Source organism: Zalophus californianus, chromosome X, assembly GCF_009762305.2.
Source record: "Zalophus californianus isolate mZalCal1 chromosome X, mZalCal1.pri.v2, whole genome shotgun sequence".
Taxonomy (NCBI): domain Eukaryota; kingdom Metazoa; phylum Chordata; class Mammalia; order Carnivora; family Otariidae; genus Zalophus; species Zalophus californianus.
The window spans coordinates 111,226,376-111,251,951 of record NC_045612.1 but is presented as its reverse complement, the minus strand read 5'-3'; the positions used below and the strand labels follow the sequence as shown (position 1 = coordinate 111,251,951).

Below are 25,576 nucleotides of genomic sequence, written 5' to 3'. Positions count from 1 at the left end.
TGTAAGCTAACCAGAATTTAAATAAAAAACTGAAAATAATAAAGTGTGCTCCATGGACCAGTAACGCCGGCAGCATCACCTCAGGCCCTTGGTAAAAATACAGATTTCCAAGGCCCCTCACCTCCATAGGAGGCGGAAACAGTAGTTCTGGGGGGTGAGGCCCCGGAATCTGAATTTTAACAGAGCACCCCAGGAGAATCTTTCTGTTAGTGTTTTTAGGGGGGACTCACTGGGGTTTGAGACTATTGTTAATCACCAATATGGCTAACGGTTACCCTCTGATCATAAAAAAAAAAAAAAAAGGGGGTTCCCACTTCATAGATGGAGAAGCTGAAGTAAAGTGACTTCTGCAGGACATAGTCTTGAAGAGGGCATGGAGATTGAGGATTCTAAACTGGTTAGCCCTCGTTTCTACATCCTGTCTCTGGCACACAATCCCAGTATGGAAAAAGAGACCCTTCAGATATTCACTGCTAGTTGTGGAGATAGTCGGTTCCCCTCGCATTTCTAGGGTTACAAAGCCATCCTGGGTTGGCATCAGCTGGGTCGCGGCTGGACTGCCGCTTGCCCTCTTCTGTCATGCCCCCTGCCGGCCTGGCGGTGGTATTAGGCTTTTCTTTCCGACCCACCGAGGTGGCTGCTGTGGGGGGGCGGGGGTACTGCCTCACTGGCAGGCCACGGTGCAGGGCACAAAAAACGAGAGCAACGAGACCCCCCCAGAGCTGGAGCCAGAGGCTGCACTGGCCCTAGCAGTTTCAAGGGAGTAGGTGGCCAGGGCAGGCCATTTGGAGGCCCAAGCTGGAGGCTGCCTGTGGGGGAAAGGAGTTGGAGTTTCAAGGTGGAAAGGGGGTGAAGATGCAGTGATGTGCTGGGTCCCCTCACTTTTTGCCTGCCTCTTCCTAACTCCATTTGAGTGATCTCATGTGAACAGTTTGAAATGGGAATATTCACACCATGGAAATTGGCAAATGCTACAAATCAGTCCCCCCCCCCCCCCCCCCCCCCCCCCTTGGAATGCCAGTTGTGAAACATTTACTAGCACATCACTGGTTGAGAGGTGCTGCAGATGTCTCTCCCTCTGGCCTCCCCTCGGCTTTCCCCCCACCCCGGCTCCTGACTTGCAGATGCCGCAAATGGATTAACCATCTAATTTGGTCTGAGGAGCAAAATGGGAGGAGGGGAGAGGCTGAGAGAGAGAGAGGCAGGATGGGGTTAGAGAGATTTTGCTTGGGGTCTTCTTCCGGGCAAGGCCCGGCCTCATGGAGATCATCTGCATCAGTACTTTTTTTTTAGGCAGGCTGGCCGAAAGCAAACCCTTGGAGATTTTTCCAAGCCTCTGTGATCTTTCTGTCTTCAGTTTTATTTTAATATTAAAGCAAGCACAATGTACATTAAAATGAATGATTCTCATTGTACATATGCTCCTGGGGGCTTACCTGGAAAATGTGCTGTTATGTGGACCTCGTACAAGGCTCAGTCTTACTGAGGGTGATCTGGGACCTTGTTGTTCAAAGTATGAACCCTGGAGACCAGTATTAGGCCTGGCCTGTGAGCTGTTAGAAATGCAGAAATCAGGCTCTGCTCCAGACCCACTGAATCGTAATCTGTCATTTAGTAAGATTCTCAGGGGGTTCATATACTAAACTTCTTAAACTGAAGTTTAAGAAGCACTGATCTGGGATTTAGAAATTCCTAGTTTAGCTCTGTGTGCAGAAAGAGGAGAAGATAGAGTTTTCCTAGACCAGTCGTGCTCAAACCTGACAAGCATCAGCACTCCCGAAGGGCTTGTTAAAAAAGGCCCACTGGGTCCCATCCCACAGTTCTGTTAGATGAGATCTGGGGTAAGACCTCGGAATTTTCTAACAAGTTCTCAGGCGATGCTGAAGCTGCTGGTCCGGGGACACACTTTGGGAACCCGTGCCTTAGGTGTACCTTTTAGCAGGCTCTAGGACTGACTTAGGAAGATCTCTTTGGCTTTGAGAACCTTTGAGAAGAACCTGTCTGGCTTTCCTCAGGTACTTTGACTTAGAAGAGCATATGCAAGCTCTGGAATCTGAAGACCAGCGGTTAGTTCTGGATTTGCCACATACTTGCAAGTCCCTTGAACTCTGACCTTTGTTTTCTTCATCTGATAATAAGGATAATAATAACCATCCCATCACATCATCATGAGGATCAGAAAAGGCACTTAATGATCTCTTGAATACAAACAAATGTAAGCTGTCACTAATTGACAAGGGGCAGCAAGGGCTTCTTTAAAAAAAAAAAAAAAAAAATCTTCCCAGTCAGAGGCTTTGGGAAATGATTTCATGTTGCTCTTTAAATGGTGGGTTCTCTCCTAAGATGTTTTGCTTTCCTCTGCTTTATTTATTGCCATTTGGGGAAATTACCATACTGCTGAAAATGCTTTTTGGAAAAAAAAAAAAGATATGTGTTATTTTCAAGGACTGTTGCTGAATATGATTTTTGTTTTTTGATATATCTGAGCATTTAAGTGGCAGTGATTCACTCATTACGGTCAGATCTGTTTCTGGCGTGGTAGTATTAGCGCTCCAAAGCTGGACTCCCCAGCGTTCTGTCAGTATATTTATAAGCCACTGGAGCTGCTCATCAGTGCCATTGTCTTGCTGCGTGAGCTTCCCTGCATTCCTTCTTCCAGCTCTCAGAGGTCTTGTTTTGCTATCGTCTTAGTAATGCCTTGCCCATGAAGGCGTCACACACTCTTCTTTCTTCGTACCCACAGACTGCGAAGCGTTTGGGGTCTTCGGACTGGCCAGGAAATCTCTGCTGAATTAGAGGCATTAATTTATCACCGTGTAGCATGGGGAAAAGCACAGAGCCTTTAGAGTTAGACCCACTTCCGTCTGGTCTAGCCTCCATCGCTTATTACACTGGTTCTCCATCTCGTTTGCACCTTGGACTTAGCTGGGGGAAATTTAAAAACAGTATTTATGCTGGATCCCACCCTAGAGATTCTGATGTCATTGCTTTGGAGTGGCCTTGGGCCCTTTATCTGGACTTTTAAAACTCCTCGAGTGCTCCTACCAATTTGGAGGTGCACTGACTATGTGGTCATGAGGAGTTACTTAATGGTTCTGGGCCTCAAGTTTATATGTGAGACAGGCACAGTAACCCTTCTCTTGTAGTGGGGGTGCCCACCCTTCTTCAAACCCAGCATACTTGCACTGCACTGCCTCTTCCATCACCCACTGTCAACCACCACCGTCAGCCCCATCCTGACAACTTCCCCAGGGAGTCTGGTTTATCACCGTGCCCTTGAGGGAATACCTTTTGAACTTCTGGAAGCGTATCTGCTGGCCATGGACCGTCTTCTAAACTGCACGTGTGGCTCCACCACAGCTCCTCAAACCTAGGAAGCCATATTTTAAAGGTTGAAGAACATACAGACCTTGCATTAGGGTCAGGCTCGCCTCCTTTGACTCTCTAGACACTGGGCCCTGATAGCTACCTGCATCATCTTCTCTGTGGCCGAACTTTCTGCCTATCTCTGTAAAGGGATGACCCCACTCACCATCTTCTCCAGTACACAAGCTATTCCTTTTTTTTTTTTTTTTTTTTTAAGATTTTATTTATTTGAGAGAGAGAGCTAGAGAGTGAGCATGAGTGGGGGGGGGGGGGGGGGAAGAGGGAGAAGCAGACTCCCCGCTGAGCAGGGATCCCGATGTGGGACTCTCTCCCAGGACCCTGGGATCATGACCTGAGCTGAAGGCAGACGCTTAACTGACAGAGCCACCCAGGCATTCCCTGCATTAGCTTTTCCTAATTAGCTTGTCCAGACTTCATATTCTTGCCTCACACCCATTAAACCTTCCATTCTTTAGGCCTAGCTCCATCCGTGTTCCTCTCATGAGGCTGAATCTTATCGCTCAGTTTGAGGTATGTGCTCCTTCTAATGAAGTGTCCAGCATGGGCTTTTTGGGTGCTAGGGTCCACCAAGTTGTTATTTATGCACTTACCTTGTTTCCCCTGCTCAGCTCAAAGCTCCAGGAGATCAAGGACTATATCTTTCTCACCTTCCATCTCCCTGGCACCTAGAAGTAGTAGCACATATCTGGGTGGTCAGGATGTGCTGAATGAGTGAAAGAAAGTACTTACAATGTACTTCCTTTCATATACTTAAAATGTATTTCTTCAAGTAAAAAACCCAATTATACGAGCAAGCGGAAATCTGAAGTTCTGTGTGCCCCAATGAGACTCTAAGTTCTCTGTAGGTGCTGGACTCCTATTTCTTTACGGTACTCAGGGCACCTGGAATGATGGTTGTCCAACAGGAAGTGCTCAGCGAGCACTTCTGGCTCAAGAGTAGAAATATGAACTGAGAAGATCCAAAGGAATGACCAACAACTATGTATTTATTATAGTAGCCTGAAAAGAGGGCTGGACTTTGCTGCTGAGAGTGGTGGTCTCTGAGGGGAAGTGTGCATACCTCAATATGGTCCACTGGGTCTGAGAAGAAAGAGAATTTTTATGTATCTTCATTTTTTTTCCACTGAAAAGAGAATTAGGCTTGGTTGAGTCCTATATAGATGGCCACGGACCCTTCATTTGATCTGCGTGGCACTCATGAGGGGGAGGGCACTGTCACCCTCACTGGTTTGTTTTCAGTTGGTACACTGAGAAAATAATCTCAAGCCATTTACTACATACCTGTAGATTAATGAATTGTTTTAAGTGGCTTAACCCCCACAGAATGGACGAGTGGCTTAAAAAATTCTTGTAGAGAAACAGGAATTGAAGCTATTACTAATAATGTCAGAACACAGTGAACATCAGGAAAATGACAGAAGTGACCCTTTTGCCAGTCTAGTATGTCATCTTGGTCAGCCAGGTGACAAGGTAAAACACAATGGTGGTCTAACCACAACTGACAAGGGTATGTTCACAGTGTTTTGAAATAGGAACAGGGGCACCTGGGTGGCTCAGTCAGTTAAGCGTCTGCCTTCAGCTCAGGTCCTGGTGATTCCAGGGTCCTGGGATCGAGTCCTGCATCGGGCTCCCCGCTCGGGGGGGGTCTATTTCTCCTTCTCCCTCTGCTGCTCCCCCTGCTCATGCTCTCTCTCTCTCAAATAATAATAATAATAATAATAAAAGGAACATTCTATGAATGGGTTAGAGTGCCATGCAAATGAGAGTTGGTTGTTCTTAATGGGCCAGATACCATCATCATGTCACGTGGATCTTACATGGCTGGATGACCCAATAGCCATCTCAGGAATGTGTGTTATTAGTCACCATAGTAATGGCACAACTGGGAGGGGATGGGTCATTAAAAATTCATCATCACTATTGAGTTAGAAATTAGATGATACATCCTTCTGAGGTCAGGGCATCTTTTACTTAAAGAGAAAGGCAACAGTTAACAAAATGTAAGGGATTTTTAAAAATATCTGTTATAGGCACTCCATGAGTGTATGGGCTTGTTCATATGTTTGGAAGTTAATGACAATAAAAAGTCTGGAATTTACTCTTTATTAAGGGTGTCGTTATTTATTTTAACCTCACAGTAAACCTATAAGGTAGGGATCATCCTTGTTGAATGACAAGAAAAGATAAAATCAGCAAGCTTAAGTGACAAGCTCATGTAAGTATAGAACGAAGGTGCAAATCTAAATAATTGGTATTGGCCAATATATTGCTGTTCTTTCCCAAAAGTAAGAGTTCATCTGCGTTTTATGAAGTCATCTAATAATTCCAGGGTATGGACAGTTTCTAGACAGAAAGGGCTAGGCAACTGTGGATTCCATGCCCTGAGAGGGAAAGCAAAATGCTGACGCTGAGGCCTCAGGCTAGAATCTTCATTTCATCTATCTGTATTAAGTGGTGAAAAGCAAGCCGGTTTTGGTTGAGCTTATTGGCATTGTGTCATCTTATGTCATTTCTCAAGTGCAAGTTCTACAGTTTTGTATAAGCAAGAGGTCCCTCCATGGAGCTTAGCCAGCAGTTTTCCCCAAGGTGTTCTGCAGAGTATCAGGTATCAACCTAATTGTAATAAATTGTGCATTTCTCTCTGCTAACAGGACCATTGCCAACTATTTGGTGTGGAGGATGGTTTATTCCAGAATTCCAAACCTTAGCAGGCGTTTTCAGTATAGGTGGCTCGAATTCTCACGGGTAAGTTTGAAGAAGATTGCAGTGTTACATCACTGGATAACTTTACATGCCGAAACTGTCTGTTTACTAACTAATCCAATAAAAATCATCTTTAGGGATGGGACAGAGGGAGTTTTGCAGCCCAGACTCTACTTTTTAAAAAAATTTATTAAGTGAAACCTTATGTACTGTAAACTACACTCAAGCTGTATTTGATGAGGCCATATAAAGATATTTGGGGCAGTATTTGGGACTGTCATATTGTTTTCACTCCATCTTATCAACTTATTCCCGTTTTCCCCCAGTGTTCTTAACTGGGTCACTGTAATTACAGTTTTAATGTATCTTGGTGATATATTTGTAACTATTTTTTCATTTTCAGTATTCAGAATATTCAAAATATGCCTAGTATACGTTTTAGATGGTAAAGTTTCATCTTTAATTTAGGGATAGAATTTTTGTCTTTATCTTGACTTTCATTCAGTCTTTAGTTTTATTCCAATTTTGCTAGGCCATAGAGGCCTAAATCTAGTCTCCTCCGGGAACCTGGACTCAACTGCCTGAAACACTTTGCTTCTTTCCCGCTCACCTGGTTCTTTGATTTTAGCTTCACTCCCTCACTTACACAGGTGTTATTTTTGCCTTTGTTTCACAAGCTTTCTGAATAATTTTCCCATTAATAAGGACCTAATGATTTCTGTTTGGTGTTTTTTTTGCATTTTAAATATTTTGTGACTTTTAAAAAGGTATTTTAAATTTATTTTTCTCTCAATTAGAAGTGAATGGACACATTTTATAACAGTGCTTTCATTTAACAGATGTTTCGGTTACTAGAGAAACAGATGAGTATGGAATTTTTTGGTGGGTCATTACTGGTTGAGCAGTAACACAGTTATTTTGGATACTTTTTGGCTCTCAAAGTCACTAGATTATTGAGTTTTTTATAGAGAACACTATAAAACAGCTATATTTATTGAGGTCATATTGAAGGGTTAAGTTACAAAACAAGTAGGATTTTTTATACATATAAATATATATTTATATTATGTGCATATGTATCATATATCCATGTTATATATATATTTATATTTATATGTATGTGTGTATATTTTTATACTCCTTGTGGGATCACATAAAAGATAGTACTCAGCTGCTTTCAATTCCTACTGTGAAGAGAATAAGAGAGACTGGTATAAGAAGTAGCGTGTTGAAAATTGGAGGGTTAGGTATGAGGGGATGTTTCTTGAGTGTAAAGTGCTAAATATAACATCGAGTTGCCAAAGACAGTTGTAGGATCCCTTTCTCTAGAGATTTAAAAAAATACATTGATTCCTTCCGTCTGCGAGGGGTTGTGTTGCCAGAAAGCAGGGGGAAGGAAAAAGAGATGAATCTAAGCATCAAGCCCATGTGTGCTGTGTCAGGAGCCTGGGTCTCCCGTGGTTCAAGCGGCTCCTCCACCATGCTGCAGGGCCACCCTGCCTTGCTACTTGCCTTCGGTTTGCGTTTTGAGCGCTGAACTTCCATCCTCCAAGGGCATTTTAAACCACTATTTGTTTCTTTGCTTTCATCACCAAGAGTAAACCTTTGAGCCTTCCAAGTCCTGCTTTGGAACCTCCTTACTTGTTTGTAAATGTTTTCTTGTAATGGCTTAATTGGGACAGATGGGAAAAAACGTTTTCTTCTGTTTTTTATTTGGTTATGGGTGTGTCCTTTGCTACGATACGATGTAAATATGCTTCTTGGGTTTTTCCCGGTGGGCCATGTTGTCTTTGGACTTGTGAGTGTACTACCCAGAGTAAGGAAAACCCTCGCTGGGCAGGAACTGTGATCATCCGCTGATATTAGACTTTTCCTAGTACAGCTTACAGTTCCCAATAGATATTAGAGGCTATCTAGACACTTGGACAGGACAGCATCCACTCATTTCCCTGCTAACTGCAGAAAAGCTGTGCCATTGTCCTAATCTTTCATTAAATGGGGAAAATTGATAAGGAAAGGATAAATACATCATTTTACTGTTAAAATATTTTCATTCAGTTTAAGTCTAACTAGGAACGAGCAGAATTTATTTTTTCATCTAATTTTCACTGTCAGCTCTACCATCGGACCCATGTATTGGGTTGGGGGGGTGCAATGTTTTGTAGCCTGTTTTCTTCAGGTTGTGTGAATTTTTTTTCAGCCAAGGTTTTATCCAAGTGACCTCAATCTAGATCATTATCTCCCACAGGTAATTCAGGGGACAACAACTTTGTTGCCTCAATGGGACAAATGTGTAAACTTTATCGAAAGCGCCCTCCCTTATGTTGTTGGGAAAATGTTTGTGGATGTACACTTCCAGAAGACAAGAAGGAGATGGTAAGTGCTGCTTCCCAGCTGGTTAAGAACCATGGCAGTCTGCCAGGTCTGACGTGGCCGTGGCCAGCAGGCCCATAGCAGCCCTCCAGCTCTGGAAGCGATGAATCTAGATAGATAATTGTTCGGCTTCAGAGAGGAATTCCTGCAGTACAGTATTAACTACAAACTCAAACCTAGAATATAGTCGTGAAAATTAAGACCAGTTAGAAGTGAGAAAAGAAGCATGAAATCATGTCAACCAGAGTCTGAATTTCTCCTGTAGAAGTTAAATGTGTAAAGTCGACGCTTAGGAACAAAGAGGGCCTAGATAATTTTATGATTAGGTATTAGAATGTTGTAATTACAAAAAGTAGAGGTCTTTTAGTCGGTCCTCTTTGTTTTAGAGATGAGGAAGCTGGAGACCCAGAGACGAAGAGATTTGTATATATTTAACAACGATTAAATGGTTTAGAAATAGAAATGCAGGGTTTTTTTCCTACTTATGTTGTTTTCTGGAAACTTCAGAAGTGTGACATTTATTTCTGAGACGTACTGTGGTGTCTGTTTTTTGTTGTTAACCTAAAAAATTCTTTTATTTTGGAAATTCCTAAGCATATACAAAAATGGAATGAGCAGCGTAATGAGCTTTCCTGTACCTATGATCTGTAGTAATTTGTAGTTGCTGTAATGGCATTAATGGCCCAGCCAGATCCATCGCTAATAAAACATGAGGTTTAGTTTCTTCATTTACTCAACAAATACATGTTGAACACCTCTTATATGCCAGGCACTGTTCCAGGCACTTGGACACAGCAGAGAACAGAAAAAAGATCCCTGACCTCGATGACTGACATTCTAATGGGTGGGGGGGACATACAAGTATGTTGGAAGATGGTAAGGACCCTGGAGAAAAGAAAAAGGAGATCAGGGTAGAAAGGAATTGGGAGTGCTGTAAGGTGAGGGTGTGTGGGGCGGGTTATAGGATTAAATAGGGTGGTGAAGGAAAGCCTCACTGTGAGGATGACATTTGGCAAAGATTTGAAGGATGTGAGAGAATCAAGACATGACAGCTATCTGGGGGAAGAGTGTTCCAGGCCGAAGGAATAGCTAGTGCAAAAAGTACTATGGCTGGGATGGTCCTGGAGCGCTCAAGTAATAAAAGGGAGGTCCATGTGGCTGGAGCGGAGTGAGGGTAAGAAGTAGGTGCTGCAGTCAGAGCAGTAATAGGGATGATGGCATTTTGTAAGGCCTTATGGGCCATTGTGGACTTTTAATCCTGAGTGCCGTGGGGAGCTAATGTAGGCTTTTGAGCGAAGGCCTGATGTGACCTGACTTACGTTGAAAGGATCACCCTGCTGCTGGGTTGAGAAGAGACTGGAGGGAATCAAGGACAGAATCAGGGAGACTAATTAGAAGACTATTGAAAGAAAGGGGTGCCTGGGGGGCTCAGTCAGTTAAGTGTCCAACTCTTGATCTCAGCTCAGGTCTTGATCTCAGGGTTGTGAGTTCAAGCCCTGTGTTGGACTCCAGGCTTGGATGTGGAGCCTACTTTAAAAAAAAAAAAAAAGACCATTGGAGGGACCAGGTGAGAGATGATGGTGGCTTGGACCAGGTGGTAGCAGGGGAAGTTGTGAAAAGGGGTTGGATTCTGAAGTAGAACCAACATATTTTGCTGACAGATTCAGTGAGGAATCTGAGAGTGAGAGCTTTGAATCTTATTTCAGTGGAAGCATGAAGTTGCTGTTAACTGAGAAGAAGAATTCTGTGGGAAATTAGATTTGGAATTGGGAGAGATCAGGAAGTTAGTTGTGACCATGTTGAACTTGAGAGGTTATCAGACTTCCAGTTGAAGATGTCAAGGAGGCAGTAGGGTATGAGTCTTGGCTTGAGGACAGAGGTTGGGGTTCAAGGTTGGAAGAGAGAGGAGAGGTGTGAAACGGTTGTCCAGGGGAGTGGGAGAGTGAGTAAACTGAGGAAACATGGTTACCCGGAGGCAGTAATGGTGTAGATGAGGTTGGAGGTCATGAACTGAAAGACTCCTCACCTTCCCAGTGTGTTCTTCTTCATTTGTTTCAGCTGCATTGGAGGAAAGGGTGTATTTTGAATTAGAAATTTGAATTTAGCCATGGTGGGGATTTTTTGGTGTGTATTTTCTTTGTGATGAATTATGCTTTACAGATGTCATGAAGCAAAATATCTAGGCACAATTAACTAATGTAAGGGAGGAAAAATAATTTCCCTCTACCCTTCTAGGTTCTTGAGATCCCACAGTGCTAAAGATTAGTGAGAGAAAAACAAACAAGTTTAATAAGGCACATACCTCCTGTATACAAGGGAGAGACCCAGGAAAACTGAGGAACTCCCAGAATGGCCCAGGCTACCACCTTAATTACCATCCCCAGCTAAAGAAAAGAAGATGAGAAGATGTGGGCACAGGGGTGGGCAGACCACTATTTCCTGGAGGTTACCAGGAAAAGCACAGTAGACAAAAGGTAAGGTTATTATGCAGATTTAAGTCCATGCTCTTCTCCATTGATCACAGTTTCTAGAGTTGAGAGTCATCCTCCTTTTCCTGATACAGGGAGGAAGATACCCTTACAATGGAGATTTCCCCTCCTAAATGTTAATTTCTCTCATAAAAGGCTAACTTCAACTCTGGTTTGAGAGGGTCCTCTATGTCTGTAGCTTCTCAAAAATAGTCCCAAATAATCAGTATGCCCAAGAGGTATATTTTAGGTATATTTCACTAGTAACGATCCGTTGTAGTCATTCAGATAATATATGAAAAAAATATATGAGCAGCTTGGATGCAGGTGCTCAACAAACACTGATTTTAAAGGCAAACACGTAAAGTCTGTTACATCACGATAATTCAAATGGTTGGTATTATGTGCTGCTACATAGTATGAACTTTGGTATTATGTGTTAATACTGTTGGGGAGGAAGAATTTCCTATGCCCTTCAAGGTCCTTTTTTTTTTTTTTTTTTTTTAAAGATTATTTCAGAGAGAGAGAGAGCATGTGTGCACATGAGCAGGGGAAGGGGCAGAGGAGAAGGAGAGAATCTAAAGCAGACTCCACACTGAGCAGGGAGCCCGTCGCAGGGCTAGATCTCATGACCCTGAGATCATGACCTGAGCCAAATTCAAGAGTCTGCTATTAACTGACTGAACCACCCAGGCTCCCTCAAGGTCTTTTTAGTTGGATAAAGAATCAAATTGGTATGAGACAGAATCAACAGGACAAAACCAATTTAGCTTTGTGCATAGGGAGAATCCACAAAGACCTGAAATTTTAAAAGACTGGCCCATGAGCCTTACATGAGCTCCTGAGCTCAGGAGAAGGGGAGGGTTGTGAGGACACAAAGGGGAGGAGGACCATTTGCAGGAAGGTGAGAGGAGATGTTTGGAAAACAAAAGCTGGCCCTGCGATGCACATAGATTACTTAAGTACAGAGGACTCTTCTGTTAATAGCGCTCTTCTCAGGCACAGGTGAGATCCTTTCCAAAGTAATGTAGGCAGCTAAAGGGGGAGGTAGGGAACTTTCTGAATCTACTGGGATTTGTTTGCTTTGACTCAAATAATCTTGCCATTGTGGCCCATCTTGGGGCAGTTAGCCCTTGGCCTCTACAGTAGGTACCACATAACTATATATTTGCTGACGTTTGCCTTGGATACCTTAAATCTAAGTATATTTACCTGGAATTTTTTTTTTTTTTTTTGGATACTTTGGGATTTTTCTGCCAAGTTTGAGACTATATTTGAACCTGCAGGTCCCCTTCTTGCAATTAATTCCACTGGAGATTAATGTCTTATTTCAGGATGCTCAATATTCCCATTGTGTGTTTTCTTTCACTCCTTGCTTAGAGTAAATGGATTGAGAATTTATCAGATAATCACAGTGGTAACATTATAAGCTTTGGGAAGGATATAAAAACAACTAAGGCATAACAGAGTTTTTGTTTTTCATTTTTTTTTTTTTGGCAGTAGAAGAATTTTAAGTAATATGAAAGGTATGTGGATTAATTTGTTTTTCTCAGTTTTGGTGTGAAGTGTGAAAGTCCCCTTTTCATGTGTTAGGGTGTAATAATCTAAAGTTGATTTTGGTAGTTTGCCCCCTTATTTTGATATACATGGACTTGGAGGTAGTGGGATAGCTACACAGATACTCATCTATTTTACATAAATTGTTTTCCTCCCTTAAGCCGAAGCTATTTGCCTCAGGGAATACTTAAGTTGGAAACTTATAAGAGAAATATCTGGCTTTTTATAGCCTTGTTGCAGGGCTCTCATCCAAGAACCACCTGGGAACCACTGATTTTACTTGAAAACATTCTGTATTATTAACTACAGCCCAAAGAAAAAGAAAACCAGAAAGAACCCCAGTGGGACAAATTCAGAGACTCTAACTCCGACAGGATGGCTGCCATTGTTTTATTTACAAAAAAGATTGCTAAGCAGATGAATACATTCAGAGGGTTAGATTTCAGGTAATTGTCAAACTTTATGTGTACACAGATCAAATGAGGATCTTCTTGTAAAAATGCAAAATCTCATTGCATTTTACCCAGGATATTTTTAACTTAGGTCTGGTTTAGGACCCAAGAACGTGCATAACAAGTTCCCAAGTGGTGCTGATGCTGCTGGTCCAGGGACCACAGTTGGAGTAGCAAGGCCTATGCGTCATTCATTTCCTTGCAAACGGTTGCCACCGGAATCCCAACCCTGGCCATTCATGTGAGCAGGGTAGGCTGTTGACTCAGACATCAGTACTTTGTTTACCAAAGCCTGTTGCATTAGTGCAAATAACTGCTTCAGTTTTTCACATCACTGAAAATTTCCTTGTTCCAGTGGTTTAAATGGACTTTGTCAAACCCTGTGGTGGGGGCCTCCAGGCTTCTTATTTTTTCCCCCCACAAACTGATTAGTTTTCCTTTGACAGCTGGTACTTAGGTTCTTCCAAGGGACTTCCTGCTTCTCCTCAGTATCTGTTTCTGTAGTCTCTCAGTGGTGGATTTGGCCCACCCTACCTCTGTTCGGCATCCTTTGTTAAGAGGGTAGGAGAGAGCAGTTCCCTTTGAGGTTTCCTTTGTAGAGGAGAAAGCCCCCCACCCAACCAGGGTTCTCTTCCTTTTCGCTGGGCAAAACCCAATTCCAAGTTGCTATTTCTTTTCCACTTCCCATAGGCAAGCGTGCATGTGCACCGCGCGCGCGCTCGCGCGCGCACACACACACCCACACACACACACTCACAACTCACATATACATTCATACGAATTCACTTACACATAACTATGGGAGTTTTACAGATTTGATTAGAAATGGGAGGGAATAGCATGTAAAAAAGGAGAATTCTTCAACGCAAAGCCCCCTAAAGAGGCATATGGAAGAATCTTGTGCCTTTTGATAGTGGGACAGGGCCTTAACCCATGTGGGACTGGCTGCAGGACAGGCCAGTGGAGTGAGAATAGTTGCAGAACTCTTCGGACAGTAGTTGTCTTTGTTACCTAGAGTGGTATTATCCAAAAGAACTTGAATATGAGTCACATAGGTAATTTTACATTTTCTAGCAGCCTCATTAAAAAAGTAAAAGGAAGGGACACCTGGGTGGCTCAGTCTGTTAAGTGTCTGCCTTCAGCTCGGGTCATGATCCCAGGGTCCTGGGATCAAGCCCCGCATCAGGCTCCCTGCTCCTTGGGGAGCCTGCTTCTCCCTCTCTCCACTCTGCCTGCCGCTCTGCCTACTTGTGCGCACTCGCTCTCTCTGTCAAATAAGTAAATAAAGTCTAAAAAAAAAAAGTAAAAGGAAACAGGTGAAATTAATTTTTATATTTTGTTCAACTAAATATATCCAAAATTATTTCAACAAGTAATAAATATAAAATTATTAATGTAGTTAGTTTATATGCTTTATTTCAAACTAAGTCTTTGAAATCTCATGTGCATTTTTATACTTATGGGATATCTCACTTCAGATTAGCATGTTTCAAGTGTTCTTTTGCCACTGTGGCTACCATTTTGGACATGCAGTTACCATATTGCACAGTGACCATTTAAAGAATTGAAGAGGGATCCATTGAGTTCAATGTGCTGGGGATTAGTCCTTGCGTGAGAGGGTGCTCAAAGCCAGGTTTAGGGAGGGCAGGGTCATCGGTCCCTGACCATTGGGGTTTCAATGGAGGGCTCTAATATCAGAGGGAAGGACTCCTCAAGCTATACCAGGTTCATGGCTTGGGAACCAGGATTGGAGTTAGGAGTCGCTGCTACTTGGTGAGGATGTTTCAGGTTCCCTGGAGTACCAGCATAGAGGAGATAAATTCCAGATGCTACTCTGCTGTTAGCACTTGGGAATCTTGCTTCTAATTGGCTCAAAGACCTGGAGGGAGTGGAGTCTACAAGTTAAAGGCATTCAGTTCCTTGCAGTTGCAAAGGACTTGGTCAAGCTGAAAGCCAGGGGTTGCAAGATCAAATACCCTCACAGGCAGTAACATTAAATAACATACAGAAGTAAAGCTGGCTAGGTATCAGCAAAAGCCAGGGCAAGTGCAATGATGAGAGGTAACTGCCTCTGGAACTTGGTGTCTGGGACACAGTGGTGGTGAATAAGAATGAATATGCTATTCAGGGTTCAGCTCAGGCTGTATTCATGCAGGATACCTGCCTTGCTAGGTTTCTGGGGTGTGTGTGTGTATGAAACTGTGTTTCTTTGTTTTTTGAGAGAAGTCAGAAATAGGGACTTTTATGTGAAATCTCCCATATTTTAAATCTTGGTCAATACTTTGGAGACCAAATGAAATATGTTCTGGGGATACCATTTTGTGTCTTTTACACTAACTTCTCTCTCTCTCCTCAGTCTTCAGAACTAAAAACAGGACCTTGTTTATTAGAGACCTTCTTTAATTTTTTCAAATCTTATTTAAAAATACAGCATATTAGCCAAACATTTAAAAAGTTGCTTTTGTGGAAAGTTATACACAGGATATGACAGTGGGACTCCTCACAGAATACATGATGTATTGTTGCTATAATAGAGATGATGCTCTTGTCCCATGGTAACAAACTCTGATCTGTATGCACATGAACTGAATGACAGGAGAAGATTAGGGGTGTGTGTGTGGGAGGGAGGAAGGATGTCTAAAGTATTACTTGATATTTTGCTTTTCCATTTTCTTTTTATTAAATTATTAAAAATTATTTTGAGAGAGCACGCACACACGTGCATGCAGGAGCGTGTGAGCAGGAGGAGGAGCAGGGGGAGAGGGACAGGGCAGACTCCGTGCTGAGCACAGAGCCTGATGTGGGGCTTGATCCCAGGACCCTGAGCCGAAATCAAGAGTCGGATGCCCAACCAACTGATCCACCCAGGCCCTCTATACTATTTTTAAAGTAAACTCTACCCCTAATGTGGAGGCTTGAACTCAAGACCCTGGAGATCAAGAGTTGCATTACTCTACCAACTAAGCAGCCAGGTGCCCCTTCCTTTTTTATATTGATGATAATTTTTATCTAAAATATATCAGTAAATAGCCCCCAGGTAAGTATCCACATCCATGGAGGGTAGGTGAAGATACTAACGATAGCCAGGAAGGGAAGGGATGGTCAGCATGAGCCTAGTATGACTGCTGTGGTAAGGGGTTTATGCTTTAATAATCTGGCAATAATAATAAAGTATCTAGGGGCAAACCTGGGTGGCTCAGATGGTTAAGCGTCTGCCTTCGGCTCAGGTCATGATCCCAGGTGACCTGGGATCGAGCCCCACATCGGGCTCATGGCTCAGCGAGGAGCCGGCGTATCCCTAGCCTCTCCCTCTGCCTCTCTCCCTGCTCATGCTTTCTCTCTCTATTTCCTGTGTTCAATGAATAATATAAAATCTTAAAAAAAAAAGAAACCCCAACCTTTAAAAAAAAAAATAAAGTATCTAACTTTTATTGAAGTTTAACTGGATGTCCGGTATTCTTCTAAGTGCTTTTAATGTGTTAACTCATTTAATACACATAATGGTCCTATATCTGCTTTTACTGCCCCCCATCTTCCAGATGAGCAAACTGAGGCTCCAACAGTTTAAGTAATCCCAAGATCAGACAGCTTAAAAATGGTTTAGGTGGGGTTCCTGCCCAGACAATCAGCTTTAAACTAGTGCTTTATTTCCTTGCTTCTCACTGAAAAAAACAAAACAAAACAAAAAACACTCGAATCTTCACTGATTTTATGTCTGGAATGAGGAAACCAGTCATAATGAGGAGACTTTTTTTTTTTTTTTAAGATTTATTTTAGAAAGAGTGAACATGTGAGTGGGAAGGGGCAGAGGTAGAGGAGTGAGAAGAATCTTCAAGCAGACTCCCTGCTGAGCATTGAGCCCCAACATGGGGCTCAATCTCATGACCCATGAGATCATGATCTGAGCAGAAATCATGAGTCAGACGCTTAACTGACTGAGCCACCCAGGCGCCCCAGTGAGGAGACTTCTAAGTGGCTTGTTTTATAATTAATTCACCCTTATCAGGATATTACTTATTCTAATATTAAGATCTTATAAAAATAAAAGGCACATGTTTATTGCTTAGTGTTTTAGAGATAGGAAATAATTGGATAGATTTTGCTTCTAGTACTTCAATATTTTAAAGATACAGTAAAAGCTTAATTCAAGTCCAACCAGTTGACATCACATTTTCATGTCCATATAATTTTCAGAAGAAAGAGGAAAATAATAAGAAATGAGCTGATTCAGATGCTATCAGAGATTTCATCCAAGAGCAACTTTTCTAGGTATATTCTTTGGCCCAGTCTACACACTGAGCTCAATTTCCAGTGTTTTCCCATATATCATTCTGAGGAGTGATCTCTGATGTTTGGAATAGTGACCTAAGGCTCTGTAAGCTTTCTCATCAAAAAATGTTCATAATTTTTTTAAAAATGTTCATAATTCTTTAGTTACCAAGCAGAAATGTGAACATGTATACTGAGGAACAATTTTCTATTAAGTGTTAATGCAAAAAAAAAAAATCTTTCAGCTTTAACTGTAGTTTCTGGAAAATTCAGTGAAGTTGGTTTCCCATTTGAACATTTTGGCTGTGCTCAGTTCTTCTGTATGAAACCATATCATTTAATTTCATTACAGTCGCTGTGTCCCCAAACTCTACATAATATATTCATGTATCTCAGCTCTATGAATAGCCATGTTTTTGCTAGTACCTCATATTTCTATGTTTTTGTTATAGGGTAAATCCTGTTAAAAAAATTATTCTGATACTTGTTAAAATGGTAAAGAAGACTTTATTCAGTACTATTGCAGAAAATGCAAGGACTAGTAGGTGAGAAAGATTGGGCTCAGCTCTGAATAGAGCAAAGACCAGTGGGGATTTATGTCCAACAAGAAGAGCAATGGAGTCAGTGGATGAAAATTGCTAAGAAGAGACCTTAGGGGTGAGAGGGCTTTTGCTGAAGGCAAGCCAGGTGTGTTCAGATAGCAAGGGCTGGGGAGGGGGAGATCTGATCAGATACAGAGGGTGCTCTGATATCGAGGGTAGGGGATTCTCTCTAAACCACTGACCGGGATTCTTGGGGGCGCCTGGGTGGCTCATTCATAAGCGTCTGCCTTTGGCTCAGGTCATGATCCCAGGGTCCTGGGATCAAGCCCTGCATTGGGCCCCCTGCTCAGCAGGAAGCCTGCTTCTCCCTCTCCCACTCCCCCTGCTTGTGTTCTCTCTTTTGTTGTCTCTCTCTCTGTCAAATAAATAAATCTTAAAAACAAAAAACCGAATGAGCGGGATTCTTGCTAATAACACTGGTCTATGCAGGCTTGGCAAGGACAGGATGGGGGCCAAGGTCAAGGCCTAGTCAAGAGGGCTAAAGAGGAACCTAAGATTTGGTCAAGAAAAGAGTCTTGGTCAATTCTCAAATCAAAGCTAAAGTCACTTATACATTAAAACATTACTAAATTTTTAAAACATTACTACATTACTGGGGTGCCTGAGTGGCTCAGTCTAAGCATCTGCCTTCGGCTCAGGTTGTGATCCCAGGATCCTGGGATCGAGCCCCGTGTCGGGCTCCCTGCTCAGTGGGGAACCTGCTTCTCCCTCTCCCTCTGCCTGCTGCTCTACTTGTGCTCTCTATCTCTCTGTCAAATAAATAAATCTAAAACAACAACAACTACAACAAAAAACAAAAAAAATTACTACATTATTAAAAGACACATATACTAAAGTCTCTTATACATTAAAACATTCTGTGTGCAGAAGGTTAATTCCTCTTTAGGAACAAATCTTTAATTACATGTCAGATTTAGACCTTATTCAGTGAAGAATTAAGACTTTATTTCCTGTGTAAAACAATTCAATAATTTCACCTGCACTCTGGTAGCTTCTTTCTTTTTCCCTTTCTGGTAAAGACATTGTGCATGTCCCCAAGTAATGCCATAGATGACCTACAGTATCTTTCAATTTTCTGAGCCGTTCTGTGTGACCAATTCCGGTAGTAATTCTTATCCCCAAAACGGGTTTCTCCTTCCAGCCCATACTGCTGTAGCTGGTGCCAGAGACCGAAATACCCACCTGGGTCCAATTGTAGTGGTGGAGTTTGAACTTGCAACTTCCATACACTAGGAGTTCACCTCATTAGTGAGCCAAGATAATTGAATTGATGTACTGCCATTAATATTGAAGTTCTCCAATTCCCCTGCTCACTGTTTCTCTCAGTGGTTGAGTAAATGAGATGTAACTCTAATGTTGGCGGCAGAAGTCACATGAAAGTCAGTGTTACACATTATAGCGATGCCCTTATACTGAGGGGTTCTTCGTCCCTTGCAGTTCCTGCTACTCACGAGGGTTGCTCTCAGTACAGCCATTGTACAGATAAAGATAAAGTTCCCTTCAACACAAGTCTTGGAAAGCAAGGCAGTTCTCTCTGGCTACCATGTCCGTTTCTGTGGTATCAGCTGTCATGTCAAGATTAGTTCCTTTGGTTCTTTGCTGAAGACCTGTCTGAATTAAGGCAAACCAAAATGATTTGACTTTTAAAAGGCTTTTTAATATAGTTATAAACTACTGGCCTTATATAGAAATTACATCCAATTTCCTGCAAAGTTGCATTAGCAGCTCAGAACCCAGCTGTATGTACTCTTACCAGTGGGGGCCAGTTAGTTACCATCTTTGTGCCTCTGTCTTCCTGTTTATAAATGGTGCACCAGGTTCTGCTACAGTAATGCTGTGTAATGATCAATCACAAAACCTCAGCGGCCTTCCCCAATGAGCAATTATTGCACATACATCTGTAGTCAGCCTGTGGTCCCCTGGGCAGCTCTGGTTACTTTGGCTCTTGGTTACTTTTGGCTTCTCACATGTCTGGGGTTTGGCTGGTCTAGGCTGGCTTTGGCAGAGGTGATCGGGATGACTTCCTTTAGCTGGCCGGCCTGGGTGTGTTCTCATAGCAATGGCAGGGGTGCAAGTGAGCAAGCAGGAACATGTGAGGACTCCTGAGGCCCAGGCTCAGAACTGGCACGATGTCAGGTCTACATTCTGTTGGCCAAAGCAAGCTGCAGGGCCAGTCCGGATTCACAGACTGGTGAAACAGAGCCTGCATTTGTAGTGAGAGTCACACAGCAGAGGGTGTGGACAAAGGAAGGGGTGTAGAATTAAAGCCATCCTTACAGCGAATCACAGATAGGGATACAAAGACTACTTAAGGTTTGTGGGGAGGACTGAGCGAGGTAATCCACCTAGAAGACTTAGCGCAACGCCTGGTGCGTAGTAAGTGCCCAGTGCTTGTGAGGTACTGTTATTATACAGTATACTGTATAGTATACTATTAGCTACATGCCTAGGATGAATCCTAATGACGGAATTCATACCATCAAAGTCCTGGCATAGACTGTGGCTGCTCTCCTTCCTTGAAATCTCTTCTTTCTAATTTCTAAAGAGTGAGAGTGAGGGAGGTGCCTGAGGGTTATTGCTGTTCCTTATCCTCCATACATACCCACTATAGTAGCTTTCACTTGGGAAAAGGTCCTTTTAATACTGGTGTTGTGGCAACATTCTGGAACCTGCCCTATCATTTAATGCTAAACCTGGCTCGTAGGAGAGTCTCAGGAAACAGCTCAAGGAGCCAAATATAATTCCTAGAACAGATCCGGGTTTCACAACTCTCTATGGGCTAAATCTTGTTACAGCAAAGCTCATCATCTGACCCCAGTCCTGACAGCTCTTTTTAAGCAACCTTTGGCAAAATGAAATCTAGCAAAACAAGTAATTTAGATAGCTCATAGGGAATTCTTTTGAAAAAAGTGTGGACACTGCCCTTACCTCTGGCTTTGAGTGTGTTACCACGATCATGACACATTTGGCCCATCTTTCTTGTTGGTCTTGGATAACATTGGACACTGTTGCCTTTGCCCCTCATTATCGGCCACAGTCTTGTCAATCAGATCTGATCAGACCTGTGGACTGAGAAGACCCTGTACTAAAAATTCATTCACTGAAAAAGAGCATTTACACCTTCCAACAGAGCTGAATTTTAGAAGTGACCAGGCAGTTCCTTGCTGGGGAAGTTTACCCACAGCCGAAGTTTAGACCATCATGAGACTGGTTGATTTCTAAATATTATTCTAGTCTCTGCTTCATTCCCTCTTAAAGCGGGAAAGTAGGAAACAGGAAAAGACAAGTTATAAAATTTGAACACAGTCTTTCTGTTCATATCTAGTAAATAAGATCTTACTCCTTATTATCTCCACCCGAGTCTTAAGGTTTTTGATAAAAGGACGTGCAAAACTCTTGCACCACCAACCAATATGCTTTATAGCATGTCTGTGGCCCTAATAACTTGATAATCTTTTTTTCTTTTGCCAACATATTTAATAGCTATGCAAGTTTGTTAATCCCAACAAACTGGTATGATTTGTTTTATTAGCTTGCTTGGCTGCCAGAAACCTCAGCATTTTCTAACCATCCTTAGTTTTTCCGGCTTAACCCCTTCTCCCATCTCAATATGGGTCTCTTCTTTACTACTTATTTTCATCCCATTGTTCTATTTTTACCAGGAGCCAATTCAAACTCATTTTAATGAATAGTTACAGTATAAATAACAAATATTTAAATCAACTTGTATTTATTGAGCATCTGCTATATGTGAAATATCTGAAAAACATATCACAGGAGCTATGAAATCATAAAACTAATAATTTAAAATTTGTAGAACACTTAAGTTTGCTTATGTCAGGGAGCAAGAATTTCCTCTGCCCTTTAAGGTCCTTCTTGTTGGACTGCAAATCAAATTGACATGAGATAGGTTAACAGCAATACATCAAATTTATGTTCATAAGTATGGGGAATCCATAAAGCCATGAAAATCCAAAGACAGTCAAGCAACACGAGGCTTATATGAGCTCAGGAGTGGGGTGGGGTCTGAGGGTACAAAGGGAAGGGAGACCATTTGCGGGAAGGTGAGGGAAGATGTTTGGATAACAAAGCTTGCCCCATTATGCAGATAAATTTCTTAAGTAAGGGAGAATCTCTGTGAACAGCTGTCTCCTTGGTTTAAGCAGGCAGTCCAGGGGAGAGATAAAGAGCTTTCCCTGTTTGTGCTAGGTTTCGATTGCTTTTGACTCAAAATAATGTTCATGCCAGAGTGGGCCATCTTGGGGCTGCCTGCCCTTGGCCCCTATGGTTTCCTCCTCTAAAACTTCCCTTAAGTTTCACACAGTAAAAATTGAGTTGGTAGGTTGTTCCATCTTGTTGAATACTCCTGACAATAGGTCAGTTAAATTAAACTCATTTTAGGAGGCAGTGATACAGCTGTGTTCTCAAAGTTGGGCCCATGGTTCAAGCCATCAGGTATTAAACAAGAGGCATTTGTATGGGTACAAAGACAGTGGTTAATGATTGGATCAAATTAGAAATCACTTGAGTGTGAGGATAGCTAGTTGAGATGATTTCTAGATGTTAAGCTTGAAGCATCTTTAGATAGAGTGAGAGCAGGCAGTGGTAGTCTGATTTTTCTAGTCTGTAGTTTGAATGTCTTGTGATCTTTTGAAAGGCCCATAGAGCAACAGGTGTGAAGGTTGCCTGTTGTGAGATTTTGGAGATTTCTCTGAAGTTTACATCAAGTCATTCATATTTGTTGGCAGGGTTTTAGGAGAAAGGGCAATTTTAGTTTTCAAATGAATCCAACTCAGAAAGATGGGAGAAAAATTGAAAACATTAGTCTGGAGAGTTGTAGCCAGGCATTGGAGGAAACTAGAAGGAATCAGGACCTAGGTGAGTTTATAATGAACAATATTAGAGTTTAATATTTATTCAAAAGTGTTATTGAAACATATTTTCTCTATATAATCACCCTCGTGTTTACCAAAGATAGTCTAATTAATATTTGTTTGTGAAAAGCCTAGTTTCAAAAAACCTTGGCGTGATCATTTACATAAGTGCAGCAAGAATAGTAGTTGACTATACGACTTTTTTGGGGGGGGGGAGGGGCCAAGGGGAAGAGAGAGAATCTTAAGCAGATTCTAAGCACACTGCGGAGCCTGACGCGGGGCTCGATCCCGTGACCCTAAGATCATGACCTGAACTGAATTCAATAGTTGAATGCTTAACCGACAGAGCCACCCAGGCACCCCAGGACTTTTTACATTTTATTATTATTTTTCTCTGTGAATTTGTTTTTATTGGGCTCTAAGGGATGGATTGGGTTGGGAAGGTCACCATGGATTATGTCCCCACCAGGGAAGTGTCTATTAGGATCTTCCAGGGATAGCTTCTGGAACTTTTTCTTTTTCTTGGAGCTGTGGCTCTTGTTGCTAGGAGCCTCGTCAGGTGTGCTGCTGAGCAGCTCCTCCTTGGAAGAGAATTTTTTCTTTTTCCTGGGGACACTCCTGCTTCCTGCCTCTTGAGGATCATTAACTGGTTCCTCTTCAGGGAAAGATTTCTTCCTCTTGGGAAGACTTGCCCTTCCAGCCTTCTCTTCAAGATCACCACTGACCATGTTCTCCCTGGAAACAGATTTCTTTTTCTTGGGTTTGGAGAAAGAGACAGAGACAGATGGGATTTCCATTCCTTTGTCCTGAGGAACCTTCTGGGACTTTTGCTTTCTTTTTATTTTATTTATTTATTAAAGATTTTTATTTTATTTATTTGACAGAGAGAGACAAAGCGAGAGAAGGAACACAAGCAGGGGGAGTGGGAGAGGGAGAAGCAGGCTTCCTGCCGAGCAGGGAGCCCGATGCGGGGCTCGATCCCAGGACCCTGAGATCATGACCTGAGCCGAAGGCAGACGTTTAACGACTGAGCCACCCAGGCGCCCCTGCTTTTGCTTTCTTTTGGGCCTTTCACCTGTCTTCTCACACTCCTCAGGGGTACTGCTGCTGGTTTCTGAAGACCTGAGGGTGCTGGCAGCTGGCTGTTGCTTGCTTTCTTCACGCATTTCTTCTCCTGTTTCTCTAGCTTCCTAGCAATCTTAGCAGCCACTTCCGCCCAAACCATTGCCTCCTTCCTGGCATCCAGATTCTTTCATGCAGTCTCTCCAGTCTCAGAGAAGGACAGGTGCTCCTTGACTTGGTCTGGAAGCTTCTGCCCAAAAGTACTTGTGGGCATCTCAGAGAAGGAATCACTTCTTGAGGCAGTACTGCACTTGTTTGCCAGGTATCGGAAGATGCAGCCTTTGTTCTTGGCAGCTGCTTGGCCAATGCAGCTGGAGTGGAAAATGAATCCATATTTTGTGGGAATCTGGAATTACTCAGACACCAGGGGGTTGAACTTTTAACAGCCTTTTGAGACCAGAAGCCAAGCCAAATACTTGCCATCAGACTTCGTCTGCAATGACTATAGATTTAGGTTAATTCCTCTCTTCTTGAGGTCCCCCAAATATCTCGAGGTTTTTGTACCTGCCAGGAAGTGACCTTCTTTATTCACCTAGTAAGCTAGGTATTAGGCGGACATTTCCCGAAGGGCTTTATTGATTCAATAAAGTCAACCTTAGTTCCTTAAAGCTGTCTGGTCATATCTGAGTCTATGCATGTCTCTCTCAAATATGACATTCCAGTCAAAGCCCAGGTAATATAACCAATGTTTCCAATTATGTCATGTCGTAAGGAGAATGGATTCTTATTGACCTTATGTAAATATGTTGCCATGAAAATATAGGAATACTCCCTGAGCTGCTGAATTCTGGAGGGATTAGGTAGGCAGAAAAAGATAAATGTTTCATTTTGTTGACAAAGGTGTATTTTATCAAACTGCTGTAAGTCAGTTAGCTTAAGAGAAGAGTTTCCTCAGATCTGGGAAAACAAAGCATTTTTTTTTTTTAAAAGTCAGCAATGTTTATATTTTATTTACTTTCTTTTAAATGAATTATTCTATTGTTTTTATTTATTTATTTGTTTTTTACAAACCCTTGTGTCAACGGCTGACTGACTTTCAATAGATCGCAGCAAGGGGGCTGCTCTGCGATGTGCAAAACCCCAACCCAGAAGCAGGTCGTCTCCAATGATTTAGCACCAGCTTCCCCACGGAAAGTCAGCAATGCTTTAAACAAAGTCATAAAAATTAGTTACCCGCCTCAGCTCATTCAGTGCCATGTTATTAATTACTGTTCTGCTTAAATCCAGTTTTTCCATTAGTTCTGGAAATTTTTACATCGTTAGGTTTTGTGATCTTAAGCTTATCAGAAACTTGTCCTCAGACTTCTTTTTATGAGTCTCAGTGTAGGTGAAGCACATTAGTAACAACATCAGAGTAAATCAGTAACTAAATGATAGAAAAATATCCATGGTCAGAGATCTGATTAGAGTTCTTTACAATGCAATTGACAAGGAAATTTGGTTATGTCTGTGACACGCAACACTTTAAGATAATAACATACCAGGACATCAAATTTCCAGGAGTTTCATACCATTTTTAGAACACTTCTCTTAATAACACATCTACACAAATAAAATCTAAGAGGGTTTAGTACCACTTATTTGACAATGCTTCTCATGTAATTTAACATACCAAATAAGCCTGATTAATGTCTCACAAAATCTTTGAAACGTTCTTTGGGCTCTTTGTAATACCCCAGATTGTGGCCAGAAGACTTTATTTTAGAATTTGACTTTGGAAAGCATGTCAAAAAATATTAAAGTGTTTGTACATTTGATTAAATAGGATC

At 42.1% G+C, this 25,576-nt stretch overlaps 1 protein-coding gene across 1 annotated transcript in view; it reads left to right on the top strand.

Moving 5' to 3' along the window:
- The window catches only part of PHEX (phosphate regulating endopeptidase homolog X-linked), a 215,977-nt gene that overhangs the window by 58,831 nt on the left and 131,570 nt on the right, over positions 1–25,576 (top strand). The window contains 3 exon segments of the mRNA XM_027607309.2: positions 6,039–6,132; positions 8,339–8,444; positions 8,447–8,466. Coding sequence (XP_027463110.2) covers positions 6,039–6,132; positions 8,339–8,444; positions 8,447–8,466 — 220 coding nt within the window.